This window comes from Ranitomeya variabilis, chromosome 5, assembly GCF_051348905.1.
Source record: "Ranitomeya variabilis isolate aRanVar5 chromosome 5, aRanVar5.hap1, whole genome shotgun sequence".
NCBI lineage: Eukaryota > Metazoa > Chordata > Amphibia > Anura > Dendrobatidae > Ranitomeya > Ranitomeya variabilis.
In genome coordinates, this window is record NC_135236.1 from 3,634,290 (window position 1) to 3,654,489 (window position 20,200).

The window sequence follows — 20,200 nt, forward strand, 5'->3', positions numbered from 1 at the left end:
GGGGGTAATCTTTTAAGGGGCACTTAGATATTCATACTGACACAGACATATAATAACAATAATAATCTCTTTATTTTTATAAAGTGCTAACATATTCCGCAGGGCTTTACAGGTTGCACACATTATCATCGCTGTCCCCGTTGGGGGCTCACAATCTAAATTCCCTATCAGTTTGTCTTTGGAATGTGGGAGGAAACCGGAGAACCCAGAGGAAACCCACGCAAACACGAGGAGAACATACAAACTCCATGCAGATGTTGTCCTTGGGATTTGAACCCAGGACTCCAGCGCTGCAAGGCTGCAGTGCTAAGCACTGAGCCACCGTACTACCCATAAGACAACCCCATGAAAATTTTTAAAAGTCACGATTAGTGGTCATCTTTGTAGGAGACCACGATAGGATAGAGGGGTCTTCCAAGGCTTCCACTTAAGGTGGTGAATGATGTGATGTAGAGGAAGATAAACATAAACTGGTTCTCCCTACTAAGCTTTGAGATATTTAGAAGCAGCCACTTATACACGTCTTTTTGTCATGGCAGCTATTTTTTCAATTGAACACAGGAGGTGGGTCCATGTTGGGTGTCACCTGTGAGAGATTGTCTGCTCCTCATGTATATGTGATATTCTTCAGGTGAACCATGTCGGTCTGGAGGACGTGATGCATGAAGACGCGGTGGCAGCATTGAAGAACACATCAGAAATAGTCTATCTGAAGGTGGCCAAACCGACCAACGTCTATCTGAATGATTCATATGCCCCTCCAGACATCACCACCTGTAAGCACCCTCAGCCCCCTATTCTACCGAGCCCACTCATCCTTTCCCCTAAGTCACCTCCTCCGCTGTGATCACTATGCACCGATCTACAGGTCCTCTCGTCTCTGTACCTCTGTAGCCTACTCTCAGCAACTGGACAGTGACCTGTGCCACCCAAGTTACCTTGGTCCCGAGTATGCCCCAGTAATGACACCAACCTCACCCCGCAGATACTCGCCCATCCCCAAAGAACTCATGGGAGAAGAGGAAGTGCCACGGTAAGACCGAAAAAACTGAGAGGTGGACAAGGAGACAAATCATGGGAAGACTGGTCCAAGGAAGGGTCAGGGAAAGATTGTACATCATAGAAGGAGGAGATACATGTGTGGTAGATGTATGATGAGGACATAAGATGATGGAAATGTAGATAGAGGGATGAAATACCGTACATCATTCATTACAGGAGGAGATGCATGTGTGTTTGATATCTCATGAGGAAATGAGATGATGGAGGGATCAGATACATCATCATACATTATAGGAGGAGATACATGTGTGGTAGATTCATGAGGAAGACATGAGATGGTGGAGCCTTAGATGGAAGCTTAGGTAGTTCATTAATTATAGGAGGAGATACATGTGTGGTAGATTTATGATGGGGCCATGAGTTAGTGGAGCAGCAGGTGGACAGGTATCAGATGGACCATTTATTATGCCCAGTGGGATATATGATGGGAAGCTGTAGATTAATTACATGAGGCTTCCATTGTTGTACCACAGGGAACCCCGCAGGATTGTCATACATCGCGGCTCTACAGGTCTTGGATTTAATATTGTTGGAGGAGAAGACGGGGAAGGAATATTCATCTCATTTATATTGGCGGGTGGTCCAGCTGATTTGAGTGGAGCATTGCGTAAAGGGGATCAAATCTTATCTGTGAGTACCACGACTTGAAGGTTTTGCCATCGGCTTGTGTATGTTTTTCTTATTGTACAAAAAGCATTAGATGTTTTTAATTTATTCTGCATCTGCGCAAAACAACAAATTGTGCATTTTATGCTGTTACGTAATAGCAGCCAGACAGACTACGAGGCCCCAATATGGAAATAAGCTCACACTGGACCCCATCTACAATCACATACAAGCCAACACAAGCTGAAAAATCACAGCAGACAGAAGACTGCACGCATCTGGGCAGGTGAATAAAAAACACATAGAAACCAAGTGCAATTGTTAAGTCCACCTCATTAGGTGATGTTATCAGACATGGTCTGCAACATAAAACCAACCCAAGTGCAACCCTCTACAGTCTACAGAGGTATAATAAGACATGGTCTGCAATGTAAAATCAACCCAAGTACAACCCCCTAAAATCTGCAGAGGTTGTATCAGACATGGTCTACAACAGGGGTGGGAAACCTCTGGACCCAGGGCCATTTACGGCCCTCGATGACCTTTTATCAGGCCCCCGAGCAGATTCTCAGGGACCGCATTCTTAGGCAGGGAGATGTATTTTGATTACAACCAGCTCAATTTCTTCTTGCTCTCTTAGCACACGTAGTGTTCACTAATGAACACTGAAGGGCATGCAATGAAAGATTATGTCCTGAAACCAGTGCCAGTGTCAGGATGCACTTTGTGGGTGGAGTTTTTACGGCCCCCGAAGGATGGGAGCAATATCCAAATGGCCCTTGGCAGAAAAAAGATTCCTCACCCCTGGTCTACAACATAAAACCAACCCAAGTACAACCCCCTACAGTCTGCAGAGGTCGTATCAGACATGGTCTACAACATAAAACCAACCCAAGTACAACCCCCTACAGTCTGCAGAGGTCATATCAGACATGGTCTACAATGTAAAATCAACCCAAGTATAACCCCCTACAGTCTGCAGAGGTCGTATCAGACATGGTCTACAACATAAAACCAACCCAAGTACAACCCCCTACAGTCTGCAGATGTCTTATTAGACATAGTCTACAACATAAAACCAACCCAAGTACAACCCCCTACAGTCTGCAGAGGTTGTATCAGACATTGTCTACAACATAAAACCAACCCAAGTACAACCCCCTACAGTCTGCAGAGGTCGTATCAGACATGGTCTACAATGTAAAATCAACCCAAGTACAACCCCCTACAGTCTGCAGAGGTCATATCAGACATGGTCTACAATGTAAAATCAACCCAAGTACAACCCCCTACAGTCTGCAGAGGTCGTATCAGACATGGTCTACAACATAAAACCAACCCAAGTACAACCCCCTACAGTCTGCAGATGTCTTATTAGACATAGTCTACAACATAAAACCAACCCAAGTACAACCCCCTACAGTCTGCAGAGGTTGTATCAGACATTGTCTACAACATAAAACCAACCCAAGTACAACCCCCTACAGTCTGCAGAGGTCGTATCAGACATGGTCTACAATGTAAAATCAACCCAAGTACAACCCCCTACAGTCTGCAGAGGTCATATCAGACATGGTCTACAATGTAAAATCAACCCAAGTACAACCCCCTACAGTCTGCAGAGGTTGTATCAGACATTGTCTACAACATAAAACCAACCCAAGTACAACCCCCTACAGTCTGCAGAGGTTGTATCAGACATGGTCTACAACATAAAACCAACCCAAGTACAACCCCCTACAGTCTGCAGAGGTCTTATTAGACGTGGTCTACAACATAAAACCAACCCAAGTACAACCCCCTACAGTCTGCAGAAGTCGTATCAGACATGGTCTACAACATAAAACCAACCCAAGTACAACCCCCTACAGTCTGCAGATGTCTTATTAGACATAGTCTACAACATAAAACCAACCCAAGTACAACCCCCTACAGTCTGCAGAGGTCGTATCAGACATGGTCTACAATGTAAAATCAACCCAAGTACAACCCCCTACAGTCTGCAGAGGTTGTATCAGACATTGTCTACAACATAAAACCAACCCAAGTACAACCCCCTACAGTCTGCAGAGGTCGTATCAGACATGGTCTACAACATAAAACCAACCCAAGTACAACCCCCTACAGTCTGCAGAGGTCGTATCAGACATGGTCTACAATGTAAAATCAACCCAAGTATAACCCCCTACAGTCTGCAGATGTCTTATTAGACATAGTCTACAACATAAAACCAACCCAAGTACAACCCCCTACAGTCTGCAGAGGTTGTATCAGACATTGTCTACAACATAAAACCAACCCAAGTACAACCCCCTACAGTCTGCAGAGGTCATATCAGACATGGTCTACAATGTAAAATCAACCCAAGCACAACCCCCTACAGTCTGCAGATGTCTTATTAGACATAGTCTACAACATAAAACCAACCCAAGTACAACCCCCTACAGTCTGCAGAGGTCGTATCAGACATGGTCTACAATGTAAAATCAACCCAAGTACAACCCCCTACAGTCTGCAGAGGTCGTATCAGACATGGTCTATAACATAAAACCAACCCAAGTACAACCCCCTACAGTCTGCAGAGGTCGTATCAGACATGGTCTACAATGTAAAATCAACCCAAGCACAACCCCCTACAGTCTGCCAGGTCATATCAGACATGGTCTACAACATAAAACCAACCCAAGCACAACCCCCTATAGTCTGCAGAGGTTGTATCAGACATTGTCTACAACATAAAACCAACCCAAGTACAACCCCCTACAGTCTGCAGAGGTCATATCAGACATGGTCTACAATGTAAAATCAACCCAAGTACAACCCCCTACAGTCTGCAGATGTCTTATTAGACATAGTCTACAACATAAAACCAACCCAAGTACAACCCCCTACAGTCTGCAGAGGTCTTATTAGACATAGTCTACAACATAAAACCAACCCAAGTACAACCCCCTACAGTCTGCAGAAGTCGTATCAGACATGGTCTACAATGTAAAATCAACCCAAGCACAACCCCCTACAGTCTGCCAGGTCATATCAGACATGGTCTACAACATAAAACCAACCCAAATACAACCCCCTACAGTCTGCAGAGGTTGTATCAGACATTGTCTACAACATAAAACCAACCCAAGTACAACCCCCTACAGTCTGCAGAGGTCATATCAGACATGGTCTACAATGTAAAATCAACCCAAGTACAACCCCCTACAGTCTGCAGATGTCTTATTAGACATAGTCTACAACATAAAACCAACCCAAGTACAACCCCCTACAGTCTGCAGAGGTCGTATCAGACATGGTCTACAATGTAAAATCAACCCAAGTACAACCCCCTACAGTCTGCAGAAGTCGTATCAGACATGGTCTACAATGTAAAATCAACCCAAGTACAACCCCCTACAGTCTGCCAGGTCATATCAGACATGGTCTACAATGTAAAACCAATCCAAGTGTCACGATTCACACCGTGACCGTCACCCCTACGTCACGGATCGGGGTGACCTTAGGTCAACAGACGGCTATCACATGTGCAGGGGGGCTTATCTTAGTTATCCCTCCACTGCTAACAATGTGATGAAAACACAAGGTTATTGACCTAACGATTTACAGCAGGGGCTTATTTTAGTTATCCCACTGCTCTACAATATACCACGAACTGCAGGGATTTATGTATATCCCGCTTTACAGTTCTGCTTGAAAACTTGCAGCTCTCTGGCGCCCCTCTTACCCTCACGTCAGATTAGGTACTGCACCTAAGGTAATTAGTCGCCAGAAAGGCTGCCTGCTATGTACTGGCTATTGGGCACGCTGCAGCGAGGGCGATATAACTACTCCCAGTCAGGCAGGAACAATAATTGTCAACGCCGCCGTTGCTACAACGACTCCCAAATACACAGAACCAGATATGCCACCACCAGCTTCGATTAACGGGTCCGAAGCTAAGGCTACTTTCACACTAGCGTTTTTTTCAATACGTCGCAATGCGTCGTTTTGGCAAAAAAACGCATCCTGCAAAAGTGCTTGCAGGATGCGTTTTTTCCCATTGACTAACATTAGCGACGCATTTGCGACGCATTGACACACGTCGCAACCGTCGTGCGACGGTTGCGCCGTGTTGTGGCGGACCGTCGGCTGCAAAAAACGTTACATGTAAGGTTTTTTGCTGCCGACGGTCTGCTTTTTCCGACCGCGCATGCGCAGCCGGAACTCCGCCCCCACCTCCCCGCACCTCACAATGGGGCAGCGGATGCGCTGGAAAAATGCATCCGCTGCCCCCGTTGTGCGGCGTATACAACGCTAGCGTCGGTACATCGGCCCGACGCTCTGCGACGGGCCGAGTACGACGCTAGTGTGAAAGAAGCCTAACCCAAAACAGTAGCGTAATTCCCTTCAGAATTCTTAGGGTGCGTTTTAGAACAGGACGAACGAAACTAGTAATTTAAATATTTTACTCCGAAAGATTAGGCAGTGTTTATCAAAATATTACAAGGAGGTTACAATAAGAGACAATTGAAAATATGTACAAAGTAATAATAAAATAACGGGTTAAATGAGAAATTAACACTTACATATGTTCAGATCATTTCAGGCAAAACCAGGCTAGTGGGCGGAGCTCCAAATATCCCAGTTCATCAAGGTTAGCAGTAAGAGCTCCTCAGGTAAGACTAACTGCTGGGTACCTTGCAGAAAACTTATAGCTGCAGCCTGGTGACATCACTAAAAGGGCTGGTTCCCCAGGCCCTCCCCACTCCTCAGACTTACCAAACTTAACACTAATTCTTATAATTCTCTTATCTTCGCTCCAGAACATGTCAGAATCATAACACACCCCTTATTCATCTTCTTTTACAATTGGCTTTCTATTGGTACCAAATTCGGGCTAGTTGGGACACACAGTTCCGGAGAAATCCATACTTTGTACCTGTTGGGATTAGAGGCTCGCGCTTACAGTGTTTGGCAGATCTACCGATGGAAGTTAGCAATATGTACTTATTATTTTCCTAGCCCAAATCGGTGGCCCAATATCTTACTATATTAGAACAAAGAACCTCCTGTCTTAAGAGAGATATCAGACCAGTTTCAGCTGGAGGGAGATGTGTGCCTATACAAGCACCATAAAAATTCTTGTGGTGGGAGGGAATGAGTAAGTTGCCCAGAACCTGGAATTTGCAGCTAGAAGCAATAAAACCTCTTCTACACACACATACCAGCAAGCAATAACACAGAGAGAAGGGGGGTCAACGCCCACGGTATATGTGCTGGCAAGAGAAACTAAAACTTATATTATACATTATCCTCACACCTACCCCTTCTGGTGTGCGCTACGGAGGCAGGACCATTCGGTGCTCCTCCATGCGCACCTCAACAGGTTCACCCCGGCGGGACAGTCCATCTGCATTGCCATGCTCCCTGCCCATTTTGTGTTCAATGGTGAAGTCAAATTGCTGAAGGGCAAGGCTCCAGCAACCTGCCGTTGGTTCCACACATGGCGTTTAGCCAGCGCAGAGAGTGGTGGTCGGTCAACACAGTGAAGGCACGGCTGTACAAGTAGGGCTTCTAGCGCTGCAGAGCCCAGACTATGGCCAGGCACTCCTTCTCGACAGTGGAGTAGGCGACTTCCCTCGGCAGAAGTTTCCGGCTCAGGTACCACACAGGGTGCTCTTGGTCCTCCGAGTCAACCTGGCTGAGCACAGCACCAAGGCCAAACTCGCTGGCATTGTTCTGTACCAAGAACGGTCGACTGCTTTCAACACAGGGGCATTGCACAGTGCTGTTTTCAACGCCTGGACGGCCCCCTCACAGCCGTCAGTCCAGTTGACTATGTGGGGTAGCTTCTTCCTGGTGAGGTCCGTCAAGGGTTTTGCCAGGCTACTATAATGCTGTACAAAGCGCCTATAGTACCCTGCGGTGCCCAGGAAGGACATCACCTGTTTCTTGGTCCTGGGGGTGGGCCAGTTCACGATCGCTCCCACTTTCTCTGGCTCTGGCTTTAGGGTGCCCTTCCTACCCGGTGCCCCAGGTAGTGGACCTCACTCGTGCCCATCTGGCACTTTCCCGGCTTGATAGTAAGTCCAGCTTGGTGAATTCACCTGAGCACCTCCTCGAGATGCTGCAGGTGTTCCTCCCAGGAGGAACTGAAGATGGCAATGTCATCCAAGTACGCCACGGCGTACTTCTCCAGTCCCTGAAGCAGGAGGTTGACCATCCGCTGGAAAGTGGCCGGGGCATTCTTCATGCCAAAGGGCATGACCGTGGACTCATACAGTCCAAAGGGTGTGATAAAGACGGACTTCTCCTGCGCCTCGGGGCTCAGGGGAATCTGCCAGTATCCTCAACTCAGATCCATTATGGTCAGGTAGTTTGCGCCAGCTAACCTCTCAAGCAGCTCCTCCATGCGAGGCCTTGGGTGCGCGTCAGAGGCTGTGATGGCGTTGAGCCCCCTGTAGTCCACGCAGAACCGGGTGGTCCGATCCTTCTTTGGCACGAGAACTACAGGTGAGGCCCACGCACTCTTTGTCGAATCACCCCCAGCTGTAACATCTCATCGATCTCCTGGCGCATAACCTGCTGCACCTGTTTGGAGATTCGATAGGGTGGTCGCCGTAGTGGGGCATGATTCCTGGTGTCCACGTCTTGGACTGCTAACTCAGTCCTTCCAGGTCGGTTGGAGAACACGGCCCAGAAGGGTTCCAGCGTGGTTTGCAACTGCAACCGCTGGGGTTCGGTTAAATAGGCGCTTACCTCCACGTCCTCAATAGACCCAACGGCCTTGGCTTGGGCCAGCATGTCCAGGAGGGTGTCTTCCTCCCCGTCTTCGGGCAAGCTGCAGACCGGTAGGACGAAAGGTTCACATTCGTGATGAGCCTTCATCATGTTGACGTGAAAAGCCTTTCACCTACCCCGAGCGTGGTCAAGCGTGACCACGTAGTCGACCGGGTTGAGCTGTTGGTGGATGACGTACGGGCCTTCCCAGGCTGCCTGAAGCTTATCCTTTTGGTACGGGGACCAGCACCCACACCTTCTGACCCACGTGGTAGGTCCGCTCCCGGGCGTTCTGGTCGTACCAGTGCTTCTGGTCAGCCTGAGCCTGCGTCATGTTGTCATGCACCAACTGCGTCAAGGTCTGCATCTTGTCACGGAAGCGCATGACATACTCCACTATGGACACTTCAGAAAGGTTCGGCTCCTCTTCCCAGGATTCCCTTACCAACCCAAGGGGTCCCTGGACTCGCCTGCCATACAGGAGCTCGAAGGGGGAGAACCCCGTCGAGGCCTGCAGAACCTCCCGGTAAGCGAATAGCAGGTGGGGGAGGTACCGCTCCCAGTCACACCCTTGGGTCTCAACCAGCATGCGTAGCATCTGTTTGAGGGTACCATTGAAGCGTTCACACAAGCCATTGGTCTGTGGGTGATATGCACTCGATACCAAGTGCTTCACCTGCATTCTCTTACAGAGAGCCTCCATTAGGCGAGACATGAATTGGGTCCCTTGATCAGTAAGCATCTCCCTGGGAAATCCTACACGTGAATAGATAGCCAACAGGGCATCCGCCACCTTATCTGCCCTAGTTGACGACAGAGCTACTGCCTCTGGGTACCGGGTAGCGTAGTCTACCACAGTAAGAATGTATTGCTTTACAGAGCTGCTGGGGACGACCAGCAGGCCCACAATGTCCACCGCGATCCTCTGGAAAGGCTCCTCTATCACTGGCAAAGGGATCAGGGGAGCCTTAAGAGCAGGCCCCGCCTTCCCCACTCTTTGACAGGTGGTACAGGAGCGGCAGTAGTTTGACACATCTGTCCCCATCTTAGGCCAATAGAAGTGTTGAGACAGCCGGGCCTTAGTTTTGCTGATCCCCAAGTGTCCAGCTATCTGGATCTCATGGGCAATCCATAACAACTCACCCCGGAATTGCTGCGAGACGACCAGCTGTCTTTCCCACAACCACTCCTTCTGCGTTTTTCCGGGTACTGTCTCCCGGTACAACCTTCCTCGTTCCCAGAACAGCCTCTCCTTATCAGTTACGGAGGTGGACGTCTCGGAGAGTTGTCTCAAACTCTCTAGGCTCGCATCTGCGCGCAGAGAGGCCTGAAACTCCTGGCTAGGGGAAGCCAGAAGCGACGTCAGGGTCTCTTCCCCACGGGAACCCTCTGGGACCTGCTCTGGGTCCACTTCTGGTTCAGTCACAATGATGACTGAGGAGGGTCCGGAAGGCAGACAGTTATCTGCATTCCGGGCACTCTGACTGCGGGTGACAGCAGCTACGTAGGCTGTCTCCCCGGGGATTTCTACAGACCTATCAGCCGGCGCTGCTATGGGTACTACCTCCCCATCCACCCCCATTACCTCAGGAGCATTGCTACTTATGGGCCAGTTACCTTCCTCGATGGCACTGGTCAATTGCATGGCATCACCTTCCTCACGGATCCCATGCATCTCCCCATTTCCTGTAGCACCGACACTTGCCCCTTCTAGGGTTTCCTCAGCCATCTCACTCCGCAGAGCAACGTGGCTGAGCACGCCTGTAGCTGTGGACACATTAACCTTTGCAGAAAAATGGTTATCAGGTTCAGTTGGCACAGGTACAACATTTTCACCATCAATCCTAGGGAAAAAATGATTATCAGATGCATCATTACAAGATAAAGCATGGTTAGGTAACACATGCGATTTCCCATCATCATCATCCTCATCAGGGTTAACGTTACCCTTATTAGTAGATTGGGGAGGGGTGTCAGGAACGTAGTATGCAACCATCCTCCCCAAATCAGTCCCCAATAAAACATCAGTGGGAAAATTATCAGACAACCCCACTTCCTTCACCCCGCTCCCGGCACCCCAATCAATATAAACCCGAGCCATTGGCAAGGGACAGCTGATGCCACCAATCCCAGTGACAGTTAGGGTTTTCCCTGGAATGATTTCTTCAGGGGCCGCCAGTTCGGGTCAGATGAGGGTTCGTTCAGCCCTGGTGTCTTTGAGGCCTGTATCGACATGGCCTCCCACGGTGATGTTCTGTACGTTGTCACACACCCTCCCAGCCACACTACCCACCAAAAGAAGTGCTGCATTCGGCCCTGGGGCCTTTGCTAGGGGGTTCTTCTGCTTGTCTGGACAGTGGGGACTGATATGCCCAGTCCGCTGGCAGAAGAAACACTGGCGAGGGTCGGTGGTAGGTCTGGTGCTGTTGGCCACGGGGACAGGACCTCTGGTGAGTTGGCTGGCAGGGGTACTAGCGTTGGTTGCAGGCTTACCCCCTCTCCAGCTGGTGGTGACTGGCTTCCGCACTTCCGATCTACGGTTGGCCTCATAGGCATCGGCAATCTGCCCTGCTTTCATCACGTTTTTGGGTTTTCTGTCCATCACGAACTGTCGCACCTCAGCTGGGCAAAGATGGAAGAACTGTTCTTTGATCATCAGGTCTCCCAGATGCTCAAAGGTGGTCACTGACAGTCCTTGGATCCACTGGTTAAAGTGGGTCCTGAGTCCATGCACCACATCGCAGTAGCTGTTGTGTGGGCCACGTTGGATGTTCCGGAACTTTCTACGGTACACCTCGGGTGTAAGCTGGTACTTGCCTATGAGGGCCTGCTTGATGGCCTCATAGTCACCATCTTGTTCTTGAGGGAGGGCAGCAAACGCCTCCAGAGCTTTGCCTCTCAGCCCTGGGGTCAGGTATCGTGCCCAATCTTGTGCAGGCAGCCGGTACTGTCTGCAGTTTTTCTCAAAGGCCCGTAGAAAAGTTTCCAAGTCCCCGTCCTTTTCCATCACAGGAAAGTGATCGGGCCGGGGCTTCAGTATCTGAGTGCTGTTGGGCTCACGGCTCCGGGCCGTGGAGGGCATCCCCCCTGCCGGAGCATCTCCAGTTCATGTTCTCGCTGGGCTTGGCGCTCAGCTCTCTCAGCCTCTTCGAATTGCAGGAACAGCTGCAGGCGCCTCTCTGTGTCATCTGCGGAGCATTGTTGCAGAGCCAGCTGCAGGCGGAGGTCTACGCTCCAATGGTTGCAAGTAGAGCCGGCATTCAGTGGTTGAACCTCGGCGGCACCACCATTTTCACGGTTGCCAGCATCTGCGGCCACTGGGCTCTGAGAGCGGTTTGGAGCGGCTTCCCATTGCACTAGAACCGCAACCAGTTGGTCTTTGGTTTTGCCTGCACAGTCAATCTGCTGTGACATGCACAAGGCCATAAGAGTGTCCTTGGACTGCTTCTTATAAAAGGTTTCTCCCAGCAGAACCATGGTTGCCAAATAAAAGATAGGACAGAAAAACAAAGAGAAGGGTAGGGGATAATTACCAGTACACACAATTGTCTCAGGACTAGTAAACACTGAGTTCGTTCTCCAAACTTATTTGCGCAGAGTCCTCGCAAGAACTTTGCAAGTTTTTAGTGAGAGGAATGATTGCTCAAACCAGATCACTAATGCTCTAAGATCCCACTGCTTGCCACCAATATGTCACGATTCACACCATGACCGTCACCCCTACGTCACGGATCGGGGTGACCTTAGGTCCACAGACGGATATCACATGTGCAGGGGGCTTATCTTAGATATCCTTCCACTGGTAACAATGTGATGAAAACACAAGGTTATTGACCTAACGATTTTCAGCAGGGGCTTATTTTAGTTATCCCACTGCTCTACAATATACCACGAACTGCAGGGATTTATGTATATCCCGCTTTACAGTTCTGCTTGAAAACTTGCAGCTCTCTGGCACCCCCCTTACCCTCAGGTCAGTCTAGGTATTGCACATAAGGTAATTAGTCGCAAGAAAGGCTGCCTGCTAGGTACTGGCTATTGGGCACGCTGCAGCGAGGCGATATAACTACTCCCACTCAGGCAGGAACAATAATTATCTACGCCGCCGTCGCTACAACGACTCCCAAAGGCACAGAACCAGGTATGCCGCCACCAGCTTCGATTAACGGGTCCGAAGCTAACCCAAAACAGTAGCGTAATTCCCTTCAGAAGATTTGGGGTACGTTTTAGAGCAGGAAGAACGAAACTAGTAATTTAGATATTTAACTCCGAAAGATTAGGCAGTGTTTATCAAAATATTACAAGGAGGTTACAATAAGAGACAATTGAAAATATGTACAAAGTAATTATAAAATAACAGGGGTTAAATGAGAAGTTAACACTTACATGTCTTCAGATCATTTCAGGCAAAATCAGGCTAGTGGGCGGAGCTCCAAATATCCCAGTTCATCAGGGCTGGCATTAAGAGCTCCTCAGGTAAGACTAACTGCTAGGTGCCTTGCAGAAAACTTATAGCTGCAGCCTGGTGACATCACTAAAAGGGCTGGTTTCCCCAGACCCTCCCTTACCAAATTTAACACTAATTCTTATAATTCTCATATCTTCGCTCCAGAACATGTCAGAATCATAACACACCCCTCATTCATCTTCTTTTACAATTGGCTTTCTATTGGTACCAAATTCGGGCTAGTTGGGACACACAGTTCCGGAGAAATCCATACTTTGTACCTGTTTGGATTAGAGGCTCACGCTTACAGTGTTTGGCAGATCTACCGATGGAAGTTAACAATATGTACTTATTATTTTCCTAGCCCAAATCGGTGGCCCAATATCTTACTATATTAGAACAAAGAACCTCCTGTCTTAAGAGAGATATCAGACCAGTTGGGAGGGAATGAGTAAGTTGCCCAGAACCTGGAATTTGCAGCTAGAAGCAATAAAACCTCTTCTACACACACATTCCAGCAAGCAGAAACACAGAGAGCAGGGGGGTCAACGCCCACGGTATATGTGCTGGCAAGACAAACTAAAACTTATATTATACATTATCCTCACACCAAGTACAACCCCCTACAGTCTGCAGAGGTCGTATCAGACATGGTCTACAACATAAAACCAACCCAAGTACAACCCCCTACAGTCTGCAGAGGTCTTATTAGACATGGTCTGCAATGTAAAATGAACCCAAGCACAACCCCCTACACTCTGAAGAGGTTGTATTAGACGTGGTCTACAACATAAAATCAACCCAAGTACAACCCCCTACAGTCTGCAGAGGTCATATCAGACATGGTCTACAACTTAAAACCAACCCAAGTACAACCCTCTACAGTCTGCAGAGGTCTTTTTAGACGTGGTCTACAGCATAAAACCAACCCAAGTACAACCCCCTACAGTCTGCAGAGGTCGTATCAGACATGGTCTACAACATAAAACCAACCCAAGCACAACCCCCTACAGTCTGCAGAGGTCTTATTAGACATGGTCTGCAATGTAAAATTAACCCAACACAACCCCCTACAGTCTGCAGAGGTCTTATTAGACATGGTCTACAACATACAACCAACCCAAGCACAACCCCCTACAGTCTGCAGAGGTCTTATTAGACATGGTCTGCAATGTAAAATTAACCCAAGCACAACCCCCTACAGTCTACAGAGGTCTTATTAGACATGGTCTACAACATACAACCAACCCAAGTGCAACCCTCTACAATCTACAGAGGTCTTATTAGACATGGTCTGCAATGTAAAATTAACCCAAGCGCAGCCCCCTACAGTCTACAGAGGTCTTATTAGACATGGTCTACAACATACAACCAACCCAAGTGCAACCCTCTACAATCTACAGAGGTCTTATCAAAGGCGGTCTACAAAGTAAAGTCATCCCAAGTACAACTACAGTCTACAGAGGTCCAATCAGACGTGGTCTATAACATAAAGCCAACCAAAGTACAGTTCTTTACAGTATGGAGGTCTGATTAGATGTGGTCTACATTTTTAAACCAGCACAAATATAATAGCTCACTACATTCTACAGAGGTCTTATCAGACAGTGTTAAACATAAACTCAAGTCATGTATAGCTAATTACTGTGTACAAAGGTGTACAAATGATCAACAGTCAGCCATTCAGCATCCGCAGGATAACAGTATGAGGTCCTCCACCGTGATTAGGACAAGCAACCATTGTACATCTGGAGAATAGTGTGTGGTCCTCCACCATGCATAGAATAATCAACCATCGTACACCTGTAGGAGAACAGTATGATGTCCTCCACCATGTCAGGAATAATCAAACACTGTACATGTGCAGGAAATACTATAAGGTCCTCCACCATGCCTGTGACAATCAGTCATTCTCCATACGGAGAACAATGTGAGGTCCTCCACCACCATGCCTTTGAAAATAAGCCATTCTGCATCTGCAGGATAACAGTGTGAGGACTACCACCATGCTTGGTACAATCAACCATTGTACATTGTATATGTCTGTGATAATCAGACATTCCATGTTTGTAGGACTTTAGATTGTGAGGCCAATGTATCTCCATGTCACTGTCGCAGGATTCATGGATTAGATGTAGCCAACTACTGATCATTATAGAGGTTGAAATTTTGTATCTGTCCTTTATGGTGTAACAGTCCTGTTGTCATTGTTATTTTCCTAATTGATTTCCAGGTGAATGGGGTGGATCTAAGGAACGCTACCCATGAGCAGGCAGCACTGGCTCTGAAGAATGCTGGACAGACAGTCACTATCATTGCCCAGTACAAGCCTGAAGGCAAGTCATCTGCTTCTCTAGGTAGCCCAGTGCAGCAGATGTGTTCTGTGAGTCCCACAGAGTCCTGCAGCTAGGCCTTATAGTTACAGTGCGATGCATCACCCTGACTGTACACTGTTTTCTGTCTGGGAAAACTAGCCTGTCATTAGATATATGTAATTATGTCATGTGTTACATACGGTAATTTGTACACCTCATTCACCAGTAACCCAAGTGGGTGGTTGGTGTGGTTCCCCCATAGTCCACCATCTGGGAGTGCTATAGTTTGCGTGATCCCTCTGATTTGTAGATGGTTCATCGGTCTGGGAAGAAACGTCAGTCAATATATTGTCTCCATGTCATGTATGTGAGGTCACAATACTGAGGGCTGTCATTCACCCACAGAGTACAGCCGGTTTGAAGCCAAGATCCATGACCTACGTGAACAAATGATGAACAATAGTCTCGGCTCCGGAAGTGCGTCTCTACATAACACCAATGGCGGCAAGAGAGGATTCTACATTAGGTGATGGCTCCTGTGGAAATTATGAAATTATGGCTGTCTTGTTACTCCTTCACTGACTAAGAGGTCATGATGGAAGTGTCTGTGATGTATGTTGTCTCTTGGTGGATATGTCTCAGTGATGTTCTGATGGCGATGTCTGTTGTCTCCTGGTGGAGATGTCTCGATGATGCCTGTTTTCTCTTGGTGGAGATTTCTCGGTTACGCCAGTTATCTCCTAGTGGAGATGTCTCTGTGATGTCTGATGTCTTGGAGATGTCTCAGTGATGTCCGTTTTCTCACGGTAGACTTGTTCCAGTGATGTCAGTTGTTTCATACTAGAGCTGTTTCAGTGATGTCCTGGTGGAAATTTATCATGATTTCTGTTGTGTTATGGTAAAGATATCAAGGTAATGTCTGCTATCTCCTATCAGATGTCTCTGTGATGTTCTGGTGAGCCTTGGTGATATCCGTTGTCTTCTGTTGGAGATGTCCTGATGTGGACGTCGCGGTGACAATTCTGATCTGCTCTTTCCTCCTTGTCTCTGGACCTTAGGGCGCTCTTTGACTATGACAAGACGCGGGACTGTGGCTTCCTCAGCCAGGCCCTTAGCTTCAAGTTTGGGGATGTTCTCCATGTGATAGATGCCACTGATGAAGAATGGTGGCAGGCGAGACGTGTTGTGCCCGAGGGAGAAGAGATCGGCTTCATCCCCAGTAAACGAAGGTGAGATTTTGGCCTCCATCAGGGGAGGATCAGACCCTAAATAAAGTATGTGATGTAGGGGTCCTAAACTGTCTTCCCAGGATGGACCCCAATATACAGCCCCTCCTATTTACACGAAGTAGCAGTATACAGCTGACACCAGCCAACAACAGTACTCACTGTTTACTTCTCTCTACAGGGTTGAGAGACGGGAATGGTCTCGGTTAAAGGTAAAGGTGAGATTGTGCTGTGTCTGTGGCAAACAATCAGTGTGCGGATGATGGGTTCATTACTCCCGGGAGGTGTGAGGATGATGGGTTCATTACTCCCGGGAGGTGTGAGGATGATGGGGTCATTACTCCCGGGAGGTGTGAGGATGATGGGTTCGTTACTCCTGGGAGGTGTGAGGATGATGGGTTCATTACTCCCAGGAGGTGTGCGGATTATGGGTTCATTACTCCCGGGAGGTGTGAGGATAGTGGGTTCATTACTCCCGAGAGGTGTGAGGATGATGAGTTCATTACTCCCGGGAGGTGTGAGAATGATGGGATCATTACTCCCGAGAGGTGTGAGGATGATGGGTTCATTACTCCCGGGAGGTGTGAGGATGATGAGTTCATTACTCCTGGGAGGTGTGAGGATGATGGGTTCATTACTCCCGGGAGGTGTGAGGATGGTAGGTTCATTACTCCCGGGAGGTGTGAGGATGATGGGTTCATTACTCCCGAGAGGTGTGAGGATGATGGGTTCATTACTCCCGGGAGGTGTGAGGATGATGAGTTCATTACTCCTGGGAGGTGTGAGGATGATGGGTTCATTACTCCCGGGAGGTGTGAGGATGATGGGATCATTACTCCTGGGAGGTGTGAGGATGGTGGGTTCATTACTCCCGGGAGGTATGCAGATGATGGGTTCATTAGGGTACTGTCACACAGTACCATTTTGATCGCTACGACGGTACGATTCGTGACGTTCTAGCGATATCGTTACGATATCGCAGTGTCTGACACGCAGCAGCGATCAGGGATCCTGCTGAGAATCGTACGTCGTAGCAGATCGTGTGGAACTTTCTTTCGTCGCTTGATCACCCGCTGACATCGCTGGATCGTTGTGTGTGACAGCGATCCAGCGATGTGTTCGCTTGTAACCAGGGTAAACATCGGGTAACTAAGCGCAGGGCCGCGCTTAGTAACCCGATGTTTACCGTGGTTACCAGCGTAAACGTAAAAAAAACAAACAGTACATACTCACATTCCGGTGTCTGTCCTCCAGCGTCTCAGCTTCTCTCCACTGTGTGAGCGTCTGCCAGCCGGAAAGCGAGCACAGCGGTGACGTCTGACGTCACCGCTGTGCTTGCCGGCTATGGCGCTTACACAGTGGAGAGAAGCAGAACGCCGGGGACAGACACCGGAATGTGAGTATGTACTGTTTGTTTTTTTTTATTACTTTTACGCTGGTAACCACGGTAAACATCGGGTTACTAAGCGCGGCCCTGCGCTTAGTTACCCGATGTTTACCCTGGTTACCGGGGACTTCGGCATCGCTCCAGCGCCGTGATTGCAACGTGTGACCGCAGTCTACGACGCTGGAGCGATATTCATACGATCGCTGCGACGTCACGGATCGTGCCGTCGTAGCGATCAAAATGGTACTGTGTGACAGTACCCTTACTCCCGGGAGGTGTGAGGATGATGGGTTCATTACTCCTGGGAGGTGTGAGGATGATGGGTTCATTACTCCTGGGAGGTGTGAGGATGATGGGTTCATTACTCCTGGGAGGTGTTAAGATAATGGGTTCATTATTCCCCGGAGGTGTGAGGATGATGGGTTCATTATTCCGGGGAGGTGTGAGGATGATGGGTTCATTACTCCCGGGAGGTGTGAGGATGGTAGGTTCATTACTCCTGGGACGTGTGAGGATGATGGGTTCATTACTCCTGGGACGTGTGAGGATGATGGGTTCATTACTCCCGGGAGGTGTGAGGATGATGGGTTCATTACTCCCGGGAGGTGTGAGGATGATGGGTTCATTACTCCCGGGAGGTGTGAGGATGATGGGTTCATTACTCCCGGGAGGTGTGAGGATGAGTTCATTACTCCTGGGACGTGTGAGGATGATGGGTTCATTACTCCCGGGAGGTGTGAGGATGATGGGATCATTACTCCCGGGAGGTGTGAGGATGATGGGTTCATTACTCCCGGGAGGTGTGAGGATGATGGGTTCATTACTCCCGGGAGGTGTGAGGATGAGTTCATTACTCCTGGGACGTGTGAGGATGATGGGTTCATTACTCCCGGGAGGTGTGAGGATGATGGGATCATTACTCCTGGGAGGTGTGAGGATGGTGGGTTCATTACTCCCGGGAGGTATGCAGATGATGGGTTCATTACTCCCGGGAGGTGTGAGGATGATGGGTTCATTACTCCCGGGAGGTGTGAGGATGATGAGTTCATTACTCCTGGGAGGTGTGAGGATGATGGGTTCATTACTCCTGGGAGGTATGCAGATGATGGGTTCATTACTCCCGGGAGGTGTGAGGATGATGGGTTCATTACTCCTGGGAGGTATGCAGATGATGGGTTCATTACTCCTGGGAGGTATGCAGATGATGGGTTCATTACTCCCGGGAGGTATGCAGATGATGGGTTCATTACTCCCGGGAGGTGTGAGGATGATGGGTTCATTACTCCTGGGAGGTATGCAGATGATGGGTTCATTACTCCCGGGAGGTGTGAGGATGATGAGTTCATTACTCCTGGGACGTGTGAGGATGATGAGTTCATTACTCCTGGGAGGTGTGAGGATGATGGGTTCATTACTCCTGGGAGGTGTGAGGATGATGGGTTCATTACTCCCGGGAGGTGTGAGGATGAGTTCATTACTCCTGGGACGTGTGAGGATGATGGGTTCATTACTCCCGGGAGGTGTGAGGATGATGGGATCATTACTCCTGGGAGGTATGCAGATGATGGGTTCATTACTCCCGGGAGGTATGCAGATGATGGGTTCATTACTCCCGGGAGGTGTGAGGATGATGGGTTCATTACTCCTGGGAGGTGTTAAGATAATGGGTTCATTATTCCCCGGAGGTGTGAGGATGATGGGTTCATTATTCCGGGGAGGTATGAGGATGATGGGTTCATTACTCCTGGGAGGTGTGAGGATGGTGGGTTCATTACTCCCGGGAGGTATGCAGATGATGGGTTCATTACTCCCGGGAGGTGTGAGGATGATGGGTTCATTACTCCTGGGAGGTGTTAAGATAATGGGTTCATTATTCCCCGGAGGTGTGAGGATGATGGGTTCATTATTCCGGGGAGGTATGAGGATGATGGGTTCATTACTCCTGGGAGGTATGAGGATGATGGGTTCATTACTCCCGGGAGGTGTGAGGATGATGGGTTCATTACTCCTGGGAGGTGTTAAGATAATGGGTTCATTATTCCCCGGAGGTGTGAGGATGATGGGTTCATTATTCCGGGGAGGTATGAGGATGATGGGTTCATTACTCCTGGGAGGTGTGAGGATGGTAGGTTCATTACTCCCGGGAGGTATGCAGATGATGGGTTCATTACTCCTGGGAGGTGTTAAGATAATGGGTTCATTATTCCCCGGAGGTGTGAGGATGATGGGTTCATTATTCCGGGGAGGTGTGAGGATGATGGGTTCATTACTCCTGGGAGGTATGAGGATGGTGGGTGCTGTCAGAATGACATCCCTCCACTTGGATTGGGACTCTGCTCTGTAGGACCCATTATCCTCAGGACAATTAACTTTCTGCGGTTGCATTGACACC

The 20,200-nt window shown here is 48.7% G+C and overlaps 1 protein-coding gene across 10 annotated transcripts in view; it reads left to right on the forward strand.

Annotated features, from left to right (window-relative positions):
- The window catches only part of DLG4 (discs large MAGUK scaffold protein 4), a 393,288-nt gene that overhangs the window by 248,548 nt on the left and 124,540 nt on the right, over positions 1–20,200 (forward strand). For 5 of the 10 annotated variants that reach the window (XM_077261457.1, XM_077261461.1, XM_077261459.1 and 2 more), the window contains 7 exons: positions 632–776; positions 895–1,033; positions 1,536–1,692; positions 15,114–15,216; positions 15,601–15,721; positions 16,254–16,424; positions 16,603–16,639. In XM_077261457.1, the coding sequence (XP_077117572.1) occupies positions 632–776; positions 895–1,033; positions 1,536–1,692; positions 15,114–15,216; positions 15,601–15,721; positions 16,254–16,424; positions 16,603–16,639 (873 nt within the window). The remainder of the gene's footprint in view (positions 1–631; positions 777–894; positions 1,034–1,535; positions 1,693–15,113; positions 15,217–15,600; positions 15,722–16,253; positions 16,425–16,602; positions 16,640–20,200) is intronic. The other 5 variants (XM_077261458.1, XM_077261462.1, XM_077261460.1 and 2 more) reach the window with 1 other exon arrangement.